General features: G+C 44.8%; 1 protein-coding gene across 1 annotated transcript in view; it reads right to left on the bottom strand.

The window, feature by feature from the left end:
• Positions 1-14,644, bottom strand: part of GPR139 (G protein-coupled receptor 139) — a gene marked incomplete at both ends in the record, with an annotated part of 47,810 nt that extends 33,166 nt beyond the window's left edge. Inside the window, one exon of the mRNA XM_080704465.1 lies at positions 14,521-14,644. Within this exon, the coding sequence (XP_080560591.1) occupies positions 14,521-14,644 (124 nt within the window). The remainder of the gene's footprint in view (positions 1-14,520) is intronic.
• Between the last annotated feature and the right edge of the window lie 307 nt (positions 14,645-14,951).

Genomic DNA, 14,951 nt, shown 5'->3' with positions numbered 1-14,951 from the left:
TACACAGGTCCAGGAAACTTATAGAACTCCCTTTAGACAGGATCGGAGAAGAGGATCCCCACACCACATAATTGTCAAAATGACCAATGTGGAAGCCAAGCAGAGAATCTTAAAGGCAACAAAAACAAAGGGCCAAGTGACATTCAGAGGCAAGCCAATTAGAATCGCTCCAGACTTCCCAAACCAAGTCATGAAAGGGCTTGAAGTAACATATTCCAAAATATGAAATAAAACAATTTTCAGCCCCAAATTTTCTACCCAGAAAAACTATCAAATTAGACAGGGAAATAAGAAGCTTCCCTGACAAACAGAAACTGAAGGAATTTATGTCTTCAAAACCAGCGCTAGAGAAAATACTCAAAGAGATTAACTACAAAGAAGAAATAGGTAATACACACCAGAACAAAATAAACAAGATTTCCCATCCAGCACTTAACTAAGCAAAGAAGAATAAAGAGTATCTCAAACAGAAATAAAATCTTTACATGTTAGGAATTGAAAATTATCTCAATAAGCACACTGAATGTAAATGGCCTCAACTCCCCAGTAAAAAGACATAAAGTGGCAAAATTGATTAAAAACCAGAATCCATCCATCTGCTGCTTACAAGAAACACACCTTACAAGTAAAGATAGGAACAAACTCAACATAAAGGGCTGGAGCAAGGTAATCCATGCTAACGGAACTCGAAGGCAAGCAGGAATAGTAACTATGATATCAGACAAGTTAGACTTCAAACCCAAACTTATTAGAAGAGACAAAGATGATAATATTTTACTGGTAAAAGGAATAATCCAGCAAGAGGAAATAACAATAATCAACATCTGTGCCCCAAACATAGGGGCAGCTACTTTTGTCAATCAAACTCTTTGTGACATGAAGTCACACATAAATCCCAATACAATAATACTCGGAGACATCAACACACCTCTCACAACACTAGACCAATCTTCCAGACAAAAGGTCAGTAAAGATGCCTCAGAACTAAAGAACACCATTAGTCAAATGGACCTGTTGGACACATATAGAATATTTCACCCAACAACAGTGGAATTTACATTTTTCTCAGCTGCTCACGGAACCTTCTCTAAAATAGATCACATCCTGGGACACAAAATGAGCACTAGCAAATTAAAAAAATGTTACATACTTCCCTGTGTCATTTCAGACCATAATGGAATGAAACTAGAAATCAACTATAAGAAGACCCAGAGAAACAACATAAACATGTGGAGACTGAACATCACACTTCTGAATGAAGAATGGGTCATAGAAGATGTAAGAGGTGAAATCAAGAAATTTCTAGAAACAAATGAAAATAAAGATACAACATATCAAAATCTCTGGGACACTTTGAAGGCAGTATTAAGAGGAAAATTTATAGCACTGAGTGCTCACATAAGAAAAACAGAAAATCTTCAAATAAATAACCTAATGATACACCTCAAAGCCCTTGAAAAGCAGGAACAATCAAACCCCAAAGCCAGTAGAAAACGGGAAATTATTAAAATTAGAGCAGAATTTAACGAAATAGAGAATAAAAAAAATACAGAAAATCAACAAAACCAAAAGCTGGTTTCTTGAAAAAATTAACAAGATAGATAAACCAGTAGCCTACCTAACTAAAACAAAGAATCAACCCAAATTATGAAGATAAGAGATGAAAAAGGAGAAATTACTACTGACAGTGTAGATATCCAGAGGATTATCATAAACTACTTTTAAAAACTATACTCAACAAAATGGAAAATTTGGAGGAAATCGACAACTTCCTAGATAAATAAAACCTTCCTAAACTGAGTCAAGAAGATATAGAACACTTAAACCAACCAATAACAATCAAAGAGATTGAAATAGCAATAAAGAGCTTACCATCAAAGCAAAGCCCAGGACCAGATGGTTTCCCAAGTGAATTCTATAAAACCTTTATAGAAGAGCTAACCCCAATACTACTCAAACTATTTCACAAAATAGAAAAAACTGGGACTCTCCCAAATACATTCTATGAAGCCAACATCACACTAATACCCAAACCGAATAAAGACAGTTCAAGGAAGGAAAACTATAGGCCTATATCTCTGATGAACTTGGATGCAAAACTATTAAACAAAATACTAGCAACACAAATTGAAAACCACATAAAGAAAATTATACACCATGACCAGGCAGGCTTCATCCCAGGGATGCAAGGCTGGTTCAATATACGAAAATCAATCCATGTAATTTATCATATAAACAGAATCAAAGACAATCACATGATCATTTCAATAGATGCTGAAAAAGCATTTGATAAAATCCAACATCCATTTATGACAAAAGCACTGCAGAGAATTGGAAAAGAAGGAATATATATTGACATCATAAAAGCAATCTATAATAAGCCCACTGCCAACATCGTATTAAATGGGGAAAAACTTCAAGAATTGACCCTAAAAACAGGAATGCGGCAAGGATGTCCTTTATCACCACTTCTCTTCAATATAGTACTAGAGACTCTAGCCAGAGCAATAAGGCAAGAAAAGGAAATCAAAGGAGTACACATAGGAAAAGAAGAACTCAAATTGTCACTGTTTGCAGATGACATTATACTATACAAAAGGCTTATAGATCTAATTGAGAAATTCAGCAAAGTATCTGAATACAAAATCATTCTTAAAAAATCAGAAGCTTTTCTGTACACCAACCATAAATCCACTGAAAAAGACATTCAGAAAACACTTTCACTGAGGATCTACCACAAAAAAATAAGATACTTAGGAATAAACTTAACCAAGGAGGTAAAAGATCTCTACAAAGAAAATTATAAAACATTGAAAAAAGAAATCAAAGAAGACCTTAGAAGATGGAAGGACCTTCCCTGTTCATGGATTGGCAGAATAAATATCATTAAAATGGCCATCCTTCCAAAAGTGATCTACAGATTTAACGCAATGCCCATTAAACTACCAAGATCATTCCTCACAGACATAGAAAAATCAGTCCTTAAATTTATTTGGAATAACAGAAAGCCCAGAATAGCCAAAGTAGTTCTTAGCTACAAAAACCATGCAGGAGGAATCACAATACCTGACTTTATACTACAAAGCCACTGTAATAGAAACAGCATGGTACTGGCACAAAAACAGATACATAGACCAATGGAGCAGAATAGAAGACCCAGAAACAAATCCACACACTTTCAGCCATTTGATTTTTGACAAAGGGGCCAAAAACATACACTGGAAAAAAGATAGCCTGTTCAACAAATGGTGTTGCCAAAACTGGTTAACCATATGCAGAAAATTGGAAATTAATGCCACTTTCTCACCCTGTACAAGAGTCAATTCAAGATGGATCAAAGACTTGGAAATCAAACCAGAGACCTTGAAGCTCCTTGAAGAGGGCATAGGTCCAACACTGCAACACATAGGCACAGATAATCACTTTCTCAACAAGACCCCAAAGGCACAACAAATTAAAAGGTGAATCAATACGTGAGATTTCATGAAACTGAAGAGCTTCTGTTCAGCAAAGGAAACTGTCAAGAACCTCAACTGAGAGCCAACAGAATGGGAGAAGATTTTTGCCACCTACACCTCCGATAGAGGACTAATATCTAGAATATACAGATAACTCAAGAAGGTCAACACTAAAAAAACAAATCATCCAGTAAGAAAATGGGCAAGTGAACTAAATAGACACTTGATGAAAGAAGAAATTCAAATAGCCAATAAATGCATGAAGAAATGCTCAACATCATTGGCAATCAGAGAGATGCAAATCAAAACTACCCTGAGATTTCACCTAACTCCAACTAGAATGGCAATCATTCAAAATACAAACAACAACAAATGCTGGCAAGGATGTGGAGAAGGGCAAACTCTAAAACATTGTTGGTGGGATTGCAAATTAGTGAAACCACTTTGGAAAACAGTATGGAGGATCCTCAGAAGAATGGGAACAAATCTACCATTTGATCCAGCAATACCACTTCTGGGTATCTACCCAAAAGAAAAGAAACCAAACTACCAAACTAATGCATGTGTGTCTATGTTCATAGCTGCGCAATTCACCATAGCCAAACTATGGAACCAGCCAAGATGTCCATCAACAGATGAATGGATTACAAAACTGTGGGATATGTATACAATGGAATTTTACTCAGCCATTAAAAAAAACTCAATTACATCATTTTCAGGGAAATGGATGGAAATAAGTGAGATTAGTTAGTCACAAAAAATAAAAAAAATCAGATGCTTTCCCTAATATGTGAAAGCTAAGGAGAAATGGGTCATAGGAAGAACTCTAGATGAAAAAGGAAATCCTATAGAGGAGCAAACAAGACAACCTAAATGAGGGGATGGGAGGGAAGAAGGAAATTCTCTAAAACACACAATGTACTTAAACATATCGAAGTCAACTACTAAGCCAAGCAAGAGAAGGAGGGAATGGGGTGGGAATTGGGTAGGGGTTAAATCAGTGATGTGTACCCGTATGTACACAAGTTTTTTTTTTACCTCAATAGGATGTATGAATATAATGCACCAATAAAAATTCAAGTTAGATACCACTGTCAGCCAAGGTGCTGCGCCCATGCACAGCCTGTGCTGTGTCTGTTAAAATAAGAGATTTAGCACACACGGCAAAGGTGTTAAAGACACACTGTGTCCAAGCCAAGACTCTCCCTTTGATGGAATCAGAGGATCAAGACAACTGAAAAGAGGTTAATGCTGCAGACTTGTACCACCCGAAAACATCCCAGATCCCAACCAAACAAGCCAAAAAACCTAGATGATCCCTCTGAGCCCTTAAATTTCCCAGCCTGTCTCCTTTACTCCCATCACTCTGCTTTTTCTAAAGCAACCACTAGCAGCATGATTTTTTTTTTTTTTTTTGGAAAGCAAACTGAATGAGTTGGAAGAGCTACATTCTGGTTAGACCTCCTAACTCTTCAGCTTTGGGGAATCAAACTTCTCATTTTGTACAATAGGGCTGTTTGGACTCATCAGAAAACCAAACAGATACAAAACCCCAGCAGTCCATAGAGTGCCAGGTATCGGGTCCCAGGCTCGCCCTGAGTGATCTCTTCTCTCCACATTATAAACCCTTAAGGAAAGGCACTGTTAGACCCATTCTGCAGACAGGGACACTGAGGCTCAGAGAAAATAAAGCAACTTGCCATAGCCTCTCCGACAGGAAGCCACAAGGCTGGGATTAGAGTCTAGGTTGGCCACTCTTGAACCTACATCCCAATCCACCATGCTGGCAGATCCCAAGGACTATTGCTATTATATAAAAAATAAATGACAGCTTTATGTTCCAAGACCTTGTCAACATGGAACTTGTGGTATTTCTTAGAAGTGTGTCTTCTAATTTATGCCAAATCCCTGGTTTTTGAAGTTGGCATGCATTTTTTTTTTGTTTTGACACACATTTCTCTGTGTCACCATCCCCATTACCCCTGTAGGTTCCTGCTTTTATTTTACCCTCCTCCAGCAACCCCACTGCTGCTTCTTGTCCCAGGGTTTGTGAGCTGGCAGCCCGGGGACGGGGAAGGGGGGAAGGCACATTGAGTCTGTTTGGTTTGGCTCAGAGTCTTGAATTAGCTGCCAACATTGAAACATTGGGCATTTCATACAAAAATCTGGATGTCTAGAGTTTTAGAGTAATTTGACAATACTGACCCATCAGCTAGAAAGCTGAGGTGGCGGTGGGCTTTCTAGTTCCCTCGGTCCCATTGTTCCAGTTGTTACCCCTTCATCTGACCCAGCCTAAGTGTCAGTTGTCAGCTGTCATAGTGTGTGTGTGTGTGTGTGTGTGTGTGTGTGTGTGTATGTGTGTGTGGTTTCTCATAATAAAGCTGGGCAATAAGGCATATAGCTTTCCTATTTTCTAGCTGTGCAGCCTTGGGTAAGTGTCTCAAAGTTCTCATACAAAAAATGGGTATGATATAGACAATGCCTTAAAGAATTATCGTGAGAATTGAATGAGTTTGCACATTGTTTCAGACAGCATGCTCACTGATGTAAACCAAAACAACTGAGCATTAGAAGAAGGAAGATTTATTTGCTCACAGTTTTTGGAGATTTCAGAGTTTTAGTTCATGTCAGGCTGGGTCTGTGGAGCTCAGGGTATGGCAACAGGAAGGAGAGAGAGAGAGAGAGAGAGAGAGAGAGAGAGAGAGAGAGAGAGAGAGAGAGAGAGAGAGAGAGAGAGAGAGAGAGAGAGAGAGAGAGAGAGAGAGAGAGAGAGAGAGAGAGAGAGAGAGAGAGAGAGGGCTCTGTTCTCATATAATGGAGCCACAGCAAGAGAAAGAGCAGGGCAGGCGGGGCCTTATATAATCCCAAAGGCTACATTCCAAGGACTCCTCCTCAACCAAACTCCACCTCCGACATGCCTGCCAAATCTCCCTGAGGTCTCTGGGGACGTTTTAAATCCCCAAATCTGAACTTTTACACCTGTGGAAGAGCTTTGAAGCAACCCTAGCAACAGAAAAAGTTATATAAGTGTCAGAGATTATCAAGAGGAAATTGCAAGTGTGCTTGATTTTTTTTTTAAGATACATATATCTATCCAAGCAAAAATGAGAGAGATCAAGACAGCTACATGCTTTAAGAAAAACAGCAGGGAAGTATGATTCTTTGGGTAAGAGGTGTGTTTCTTAAGACTGGACCATGTTGCTCATTCATGTTCTCTGACTGCCTCTTGCAAGTATCAGAATCCAAGATGCTGACACCCTCCTCCACCTCAGCATCTTGTGGTGCCCTCTGTGGGGCTGGCACCCTGGACCACCTTTATCTGCATGTTTCTGATGCACATGGAAGTTCAGTGGTCAGACCCCTTCTGATTATGACCCTGGCTGTTATCCCAGGACAACTTGCTTGGTGCCAGCCCATGGATGCCAGCTTGACCTGAATATTGCTGCACATTCTACACTGATGTTATTTCTGAGACTTTCACTGAATCCAAGGAAACATTGCAGGAGCACAAATTTCCTAGGCTTCCGATGGCATTGATTGCTTAATCCATTGGCTCATTTTCTCCTAATTTGCCAGGGCCCAGAGTTTTATTTCCACTTTGAATGGAGTTTTGCAATTTATGGGGAAGGCCTATGTACAAAAAGCAATGTGTTGGCTAAAGGGCGCTCCTGTGCCTTGAGCAGACGGACACACTAGATGCTAAAAGAATTCCTGGGTATTACTCCTTGAGCTCCTACAATGAGCGCGGAATTGCGAGAAGACCTTGCATGCTTTATTTTCAATCACCGCAACCACAATGTGGGGCGCAGAAGGCTAATAACACTGCTGAACTCTTATTCTGTGTGAGCAAACAAACGCCAAGAATGGCGCTGAGCGTCTCTCTCCTTTAATTTAATCCTCCAAACAACCCTGTGAGACTAGATCATCATTATGTCATCTCAAAGACGGGAGGCTCAGAGAGGGCAAGGGCTTTGTCCAAGGGAACAGACCAGCAAGTAGGGGATCCAGGATTCACACTCAGCAGTCTGAAACCAGAAAGCTTCACAGCTGAACTCAGCTGCTCATAGGAGCTCAGAGAAGTGCAGACTTATACTTGACATCACCCAGCAAACAAGAGCGAGAAAGGGACTCAAATCCATGTCCAGCTCAATGCGCTATTTACATTCAACCTGTTTTACATTCAAACTCGCAGAGCAGAACGGACATGATCATTACAGAAACTACTTTTCTGGACCTCAGCTCCAGGCCAGCTCAGGCAGCCTCCAGGACCATCACATTGCTGATTTATGCCTGTAGCCTGTAGAAAGTTCTTGTCTCCAATGACAACACAGGCAGAGTCTGGCTTCTCTGCATCTTTGGTGGACCCATTAAGAATAACTAAGGTCACACAGTGAGTTATTGCCAGAGGAAAGCCTAGACTCCTGAGGCAGTGCTCTTTGACTATAATAATAGGAATCTTATGGTCACATGTGCCTAAGGATGGGCCAGAAAGCATGTAGGGGCTGTTTAGAATTGAAACAAACATGCTTTGGAAAGGGGCAGCCAGTGAATAAGATCTGATACCAATAAATGATGGAATGCTATGCAGCTGTGTAAAAGAATAATAAAGCTTCATATATAGTTATGGGTGATTAATATATGAAGTAGAAAACAACAAATGTAGACCAATGCGTGTAATGTGTTTATTTTGGGGAGAATTAAAAAAAGAAAAGAGTTGAAATCCTCAATTCATATTTGCCTATTTGCGCACTAAGATACTTTGAAAGAATACAAAGGACATTAAGACACTAATAACAGTGGTTGCTGGGGTGGTGGTGGATTTGAGACTTGGCCAATAGGTGGAAATGATGGACAGAAGAGTTTTCAATGTGTGTCATTTCTTATTTTTAGGAGTTTGAACCATAAAAATGTAATTGTCTGCTTAAAGGGGGGAGGCAGCTAATCCTCAGCTCCAGAAAACTGCTCATTCTTGTGAGCCTCATATAATTTCTTCTGGTTTTACAAGGAAGCTTGGAGAGCTGCCTTTTTAAAATTTTAAATTGTTCATTGCTTGTATATAAAAAACAGTAGATTTCACACACTAATAATATGTCCTACAAACATGCTGAAGTCACTTATTATTATTATTCTTAGGAGCTTTCTTTGTGAAGTCTTAGTGATTGTCATTATACCATCTGTGAATAGAAATGACTTAGAGTCTTCCTTCCCATATAACTTTTTATTTATTTTTCTTGCCTTATTACACTGGCGAGAACTTTCAGTGCAATGGTGAACAGGAACATCAAGAGCGGCTATTTCTTATCTCATCTCAGGTCTTAAGGGAAACAGATACCCGTTTATTAAATGTAATGTAAGCCCTAGGTTATTTATGGACACCCTTTATTTGGTTAATGAAGTTCTCTTTATTATGTTTTTAGTCTGAGGATTTTTAAAATAATAAGTGATGTTGAATTCTACCAATGCTTTTTTATTCTGCAACAATCAAGAGAGATCATTTGGATTTTCTCTTTTAGTTTGTCAACATGGTGAATTATACTAAATAATGTTGAACCAGCCTTGAATTCCTCAGAGAAACCCAAGTTGATCTTGGTATATTATCCTTCTGTCTATTGATGGATTAAACTTGCTACTTTTTGAGGATGTGTGCATCTTGAGAATTTTTTTTCCATGAAGATTATTGAGATGTAGTTTTCTGGTAATGTCTTTGATTTCGATACTGGGTGGAGCTCTGGGATCATCAAACAATTTGGAAATTTCCCCTAATTTCTTTTTATTTTGGTGGTACTGGGGGTGGAACCCAGAGGCTTTCTACCTCTCGGCTATACTCCCAGACATATTTTATATTTTACGGAAGCAGGGCCTCACTAAATTGCTGAGAGCCTTACTAAGTAGCTGAGGATGGCTTCAAACCTGTGCGATCCTCCTGTCTCAGCCTCCCAAGTGCAGGGATTACAAGTGTGTGCCATCATGCCTGGCTTGCCTAATGTTTATTTGTTTGTTTATTTATTTATTTATTTATTTGCAATGCTGGGGATGGAACTCAGGGACATTCTACCTCTGAGCTACACCCCCAGCCCGATTTTTTATTCTTTATTTTGAAACAGGGTCTCAGTGAGTTGCAAAGGGCCTCACTAAATGATAGCTGAGGCTGTCCGCGAACCACGATCCTCCCGTTTCAGTCTCCCAAATGCTGGGTTTACAAGTGTGCGCCACCACGCTCAGCTGGGAATTTCCCCTAATGTTTGAATAAATAATTTACAGAGTGCTCACTGTGTGCACTCTACACTGTGTTCTTATTTAATGTTCATGGCAACCCTACAAACTATAGACTATTATTTTATGGATGGGGAAACGGGCACAGAGCAACTGAACTCCCTGTGTGACTACAGTCCAGTTCCCGAGTTTACGCTCTTAATTTGCTTACATTTTTCTCTAATTAAAGATGTTCACAGGCTAAACAAGACGCATCTGCAGGGCTCAGTCCAGCCGCTGGGCTCCCAGTTTCCACCTCTGGTTAATATCCAGGGTAACTAGCGTGTGTCGCGCTTAAGGCCACCTGCCACCTACAGACTCATCCCGTCCCTTCATCTCGCATCAGCCCTCAGAGGCAGATCTTATCGCCTGGGATTGGCAGCCGGGGAAAGGCGCACTTCTGCAGGGCGGTGCACAGTTTCAAACCTCCCTCTCCTTGTCTTCCTGAACATCTGTGGCACCTTTCAGAAAGTAAAATTAGAGGAAAAAAGTCTTTCAAACCTCAGTGTCATGTCACTTGGCTCCTTCCTTATCAGGTGGGCGCACCCGTCATCCCGCTCGCTGTCTCCCTGGGGCAGACTTTCCCTCCTGCATCCCCTTTCTTTTTGCCCTGTCCTGTCTGTGCTGGCTGGTGAGTGTTAGTTCTGCTGACTTATTCCCTGAGCCTTGGAAAGGCAGATATAAGTTGCTCACTTAAAAAGGAGGACGAGGAGAGATGAGGTTTGAGCAAAGTCTGGGGCATCAGTGTTCTCGCCAAGCCCAGAGCATGAGGGGTCAAGGTGAGTCAACACCTTCGGCAGGTCATGAAGGCCGTGTGATGTGCCATGTGATGGGGTGATAAGTACGGGCATCTCTGAGTCTCAGTTTAGTGGTCACGGTGGGGGGGGGCATAACAGATGAAATGACCTGATGCAGAGAAGGCGCTGAGCAGAGTGCTGAGGCTGGGTACTGAGCCATCTTTTTTTTCCCTTTTTTCTCCGTTCTTTTGAATGGGACCTTGCTCTGCTGCCCAGGCTGGCCTTGAACTCCTGGGCTCAAGCGATGTTCCTGCCTCTCAGCTGGGACTACAGGTGCCTACCGCCATGTCTGGCTCAAGCTATTTAATACAGATTATTTTATTTAATAGGTAGTACCTGTTGCGTACTACCGCTACCCCATTTTATGGATCAGAATAATTGTCCTAAGATGCTGAGAATTCACAAGTGGCAGACTTCAACTCACTTTTTGTTTGTTTGTTTGTTTTGCTACTGGGAGTTGTACTCAGGGATGGTTTACTTCTGAGCTATACCTCCAACCTTGTTTTATTTATTTACGTTTTGTGGTACTGGAAATTGAATTCAGGGTGTTCTACCTCTGAGTTATACCCCTAGCCCCCCTTTTTTGCAACACTAGGGATTGAACCCAGCGGCATTCTATCTCCGAGTTACACTCCCAGCCCTATTTTTTATTCTTAATTTTGAAACAGGGTCTCATTGAGTTACAAAGGGCGTCACTAAGTAGCTGAGGCTGTCTGCAAATGTGATCCTCCTGTCTCAGCCTCCCAAATGCTGGGATTTTTGAAGAAAAAAAGTATTTTTGAAAAAGAAAACAGGATCTTGTAGGTTGTTGAGAGTCTCCCTACGTTGCTAAGTTGACCTCAAACCCACAATCCTCCTGTCTCTGCCTCCCAAAATACTGGGGTTGCAGGCCTGTGCCACCTCCCTGGCTGCACCCACATTTCACATTAGAATCCCATGAATCCCATAGCAGCCCGGTTACATTTGATTGTGTGGGGCTGTTCTTGAAGTAGGAGGATTAGACTTTTCTCAAGTTCTTCCTCCCAACTTGGAGGCTGTCGGTAGCCAGACACATCCGCCACTTTCTCCTAATTACTTGGCTCCCCGGTGGCAAACACTCAGCCGCTTCCCCAATATCCACCCACGTCTCCAACCACTACTACGAGAAGCTGGAAAACTTGGGGCAAGTTCACTGCTGGGAACAGAGATTCAATTAAAATCTCAGTTTTCAGCGATATTAGCCAAGGCCTGCGGTCCAGGACTTCACACCCCGCGGAGCTGCACCTCTCGGTCAGTGGTAGAGTAATGAGGGCTTGTTAATTGCTGGTGGCTGGGGACCCGGGGCGTGGGCAGGAACTGCCAGGGCGAACTTGCAGGAGGACTCAGGCTCCAAGCTGCGGGCTTCCCTCTGGGGTCCTCCTCGACCCTTCCCTGGCTGCTCAAGGGCACCCAGCAGCCCCTCTGCCCTCTCTGCTGCTTGGCCGCTAGTGATGCCCGCAGCCGCAGCAGCTCACCAGGCTGTGTGCTGAACCTGCTCCGTCATCTCCAGCCACGCCGTCCCTTCTCGCTGCCTCTTTCCAGGGAGACACTTTTACAATGCCCATTTGATAGATGGGGGAACTGAGGCACGAAGCCATGGAAGACCCACAGCCTAACCCCGGCAGAGGCTGGATGAACGCTCAGGCTGCATCTTTGTTTTCTAGAACAGACTTCTCTCCCCTTAAGGCTTCAAAAGAATGACTGAAGCCTGGCCCAGGGCACACACCTGTCATCTCATCTTGGGAGACGGAGACAGGATGATTGCAGATTCAAGGCCAGCCTCAGAAACTTAGTGAGGCCCTCAGCAACTTAGCAAGGCCCTGTTTCCAGTTCAAAAATAAAAAGGATGGGGGTGAAGGTCAGAGGTAGGATGCCTCTGGGTTTAATCCCTAGGATAGCCACCAAGAGAAGAAGATGACGAAGAAGGAGAAAGAGAAGGAGAAGGAGGAGGAGAGAGAAAGAGAATGGCTTAAAGGTTTTGCCTTTGATTTTGTTAACAGGCAATCTCGCGGGCATTTCAGAATGCTTTCAGCCCCTTGTTTTAGGACCAGCCTGGCCTCCCTGTCATTCTTGTCTAGGAGGCTTAGCCCTGCGTCATTGGCTGTGTCTGTGTGTGAGCACCTTGAACATGGGGGCTGCCTCTCAGGACTCTTAGGGGCCCCCGGGCTCATCTTTAGCAAGTGGCACACAGTAGGTGGCCAAAACTAAGCTGAGCATCTGAACACAAGGACACGTTCCAAGTTTTACTCTGAAGCCCAGATTCCCCAGCCCTGGACTATGCCCATGCCTACCACAGTGGCCGGCACGCAGTGGCTGCCAGCGTGGAGGGTCAGGACAGCCCCAGCTGGCCCAAGTTTGTCTGTGAAGGTCCTGGTACTTTGACTTCCACCATCAAGTCTGACAGGATGAGCTTCCTCTTTTTTCCCCTGTCCTCACTCTGGACTCTTGGAGGTCAGCCTCTCCCTTGCTCTGAGGTCATTGTCCCCTTAATGAGCTTTTGGAAGAAACGCTTAGGCTAGCAATCTAGCTGGTCAGCAGAGGACTTGGGGTGAAGTGCAGGGGTCAGATATGTTTTGAGGAGAGCTGAGGGCAAAGATCTTTTGCTTCTCTGGTTCCGCAAGTATCACCCCCTCCCCCACAATCGACCTTCTCAAAAACTCATTTTCCAAAAGACAGCTCTGGGGAGATGCTCCGGAGGGCCGGAGGGGGAGGTGCAACCCGGACTAAAATCAATCCCTGCTCCAGGTAATGACAGGTATGTGCTACCACCCGGCAGGGCGCGTCTCTCCTAGGGAAGCCAGCGCGATTAGTTAGGAATAAAACCTTGTCTCTGGCTGCGGGGAGAGGTTTACACTGAACTTGTGCTTTCTCCTGCGTGCCAAATCTGAGAAGGGGGATTGACTGAAAAGATCTGGTTGGGTGTCCTGGCTGCTCAGCAAGGCTTTTAGAAACCCACTTCCCAAGTTCTCAGGATCCCAGGCTCCTAGGTTCTCAGAGGAGACAGGATGGGGCAGACGGTGCTAAGCTTCTAGCCCGTGTATTGGACCCCCCACCCTTGCTTTTTTCTGCCGCTCTCTCTCTGCTTGCAAATGATCTTCAGGAGTCTTTCTGCAGCTTACTGTTTGGAAGGAGGGACCCTCCAGTGCTGGGGTCTCGGGCCATCCCCCTTACTCTGTTGCTTTGCACACAGCACAGGCAGGTCTCCTCTCTTTATCCCCCGCCCCCAAGCAGCTTGACTCTTCAGGAATTCAGCTCAAGTCTCAGCCATACTTCGGAGAGGACATTAAGATATGGGACCAGCCAGACATCCGCAGCCACCGTGAGCCGCCCAGAGGAGACCTGGAGGCAGATCCGAGGTCAAGGTCCCCAGGTGGAAACCTTGGCAGCCCTGTGTGGATCTTGGCCCCCTTGTCCTGACCAGGCACGGTCCCAGAGCCACCCTCTGGCTTTTCCCGGCCACCCTGACTGCTCAGGCAGCAAGGGCTCATCCCGGTGATCCCTGAGCAAGAGTGCCCAGCGCTGGGGCCTCCAGCTTTATCTCCATTTGGGAGGGGATGGTGCAGAGGGACAGAGGTGTCCCCAGCCAGAGTGGATGCCTGGGGGAGGGGAGAGGTCAGGCTTCCAGCACACACAGCCCTCAGTGGACCCATCCTGGACTCAGACCCCTCCAGACAGGGACACAAACGCCCACTGGAGTGCACAGGAATCCTCACAGCTCACACACATCTCCTGTACACACTTGTCACACACACACACACACACACACACACACACACACACACACACACACACACACGGAGTCCTCCCCAGGCCATAGCAACTTCCTTTCCTCCTAGCCTGGAAATCTCCACAGTTGCCCTTAGGGCTTAAACTTTTTCAGAGGGGCTCAGGGGAAGACCCGAGGACAGAGGCTGGGGGTTAGGGGTCCTGGGGCAGGGTCGCCCAGCACTTGGGGCTCCTGGCTCCCCTCCCTCCATCCCGCTCACGCCGCTCACCTGGTAAACCGAGGCAGAGCAAGAGGCTGTAGTAGATGATGGGCACGAAGCCCAAGCCGCAGGCCGAGCGGGACGCCCAGGACAGCGAGCTGTTGGCGGCGAGGTGGGCGTGCGAGTGCTCCATGAGCGCCCCTCTGCCCCGCGCTGCGCCCTGCTTGCCAGCCCGGCCCTGGACCGGCTCGGCGGCGGCGGCGGCGGAGCTGGCAGCTGGAGCAGCTGCGCTTCTCTTCCCGCAGGACTCGCGTCTCCCTTGGCCGCGGTCCCCTCTGCTGGCTGGGCGCCTGGCCGCCTGGAGTCGGGGCTCAGCCGGCCCGCAGGGTGCGGGGCGCGGGGTGCGGGGCGCGGGAGGGGCTCTGGCGCCGGCTGCTGCACCTCGGACCCGCACGGCTCCCGCCTCGGAGCCGGGGGGCTGGGACGCCGCTCCCCGCAGC

This window comes from Muscardinus avellanarius (genome assembly GCF_963383645.1).
Source record: "Muscardinus avellanarius genome assembly, chromosome: 10".
Classification (NCBI taxonomy): Eukaryota; Metazoa; Chordata; class Mammalia; order Rodentia; family Gliridae; genus Muscardinus; species Muscardinus avellanarius.
Note: the sequence above shows the minus strand (reverse complement) of the source record. Positions and strands in the feature narration are given on the sequence as shown.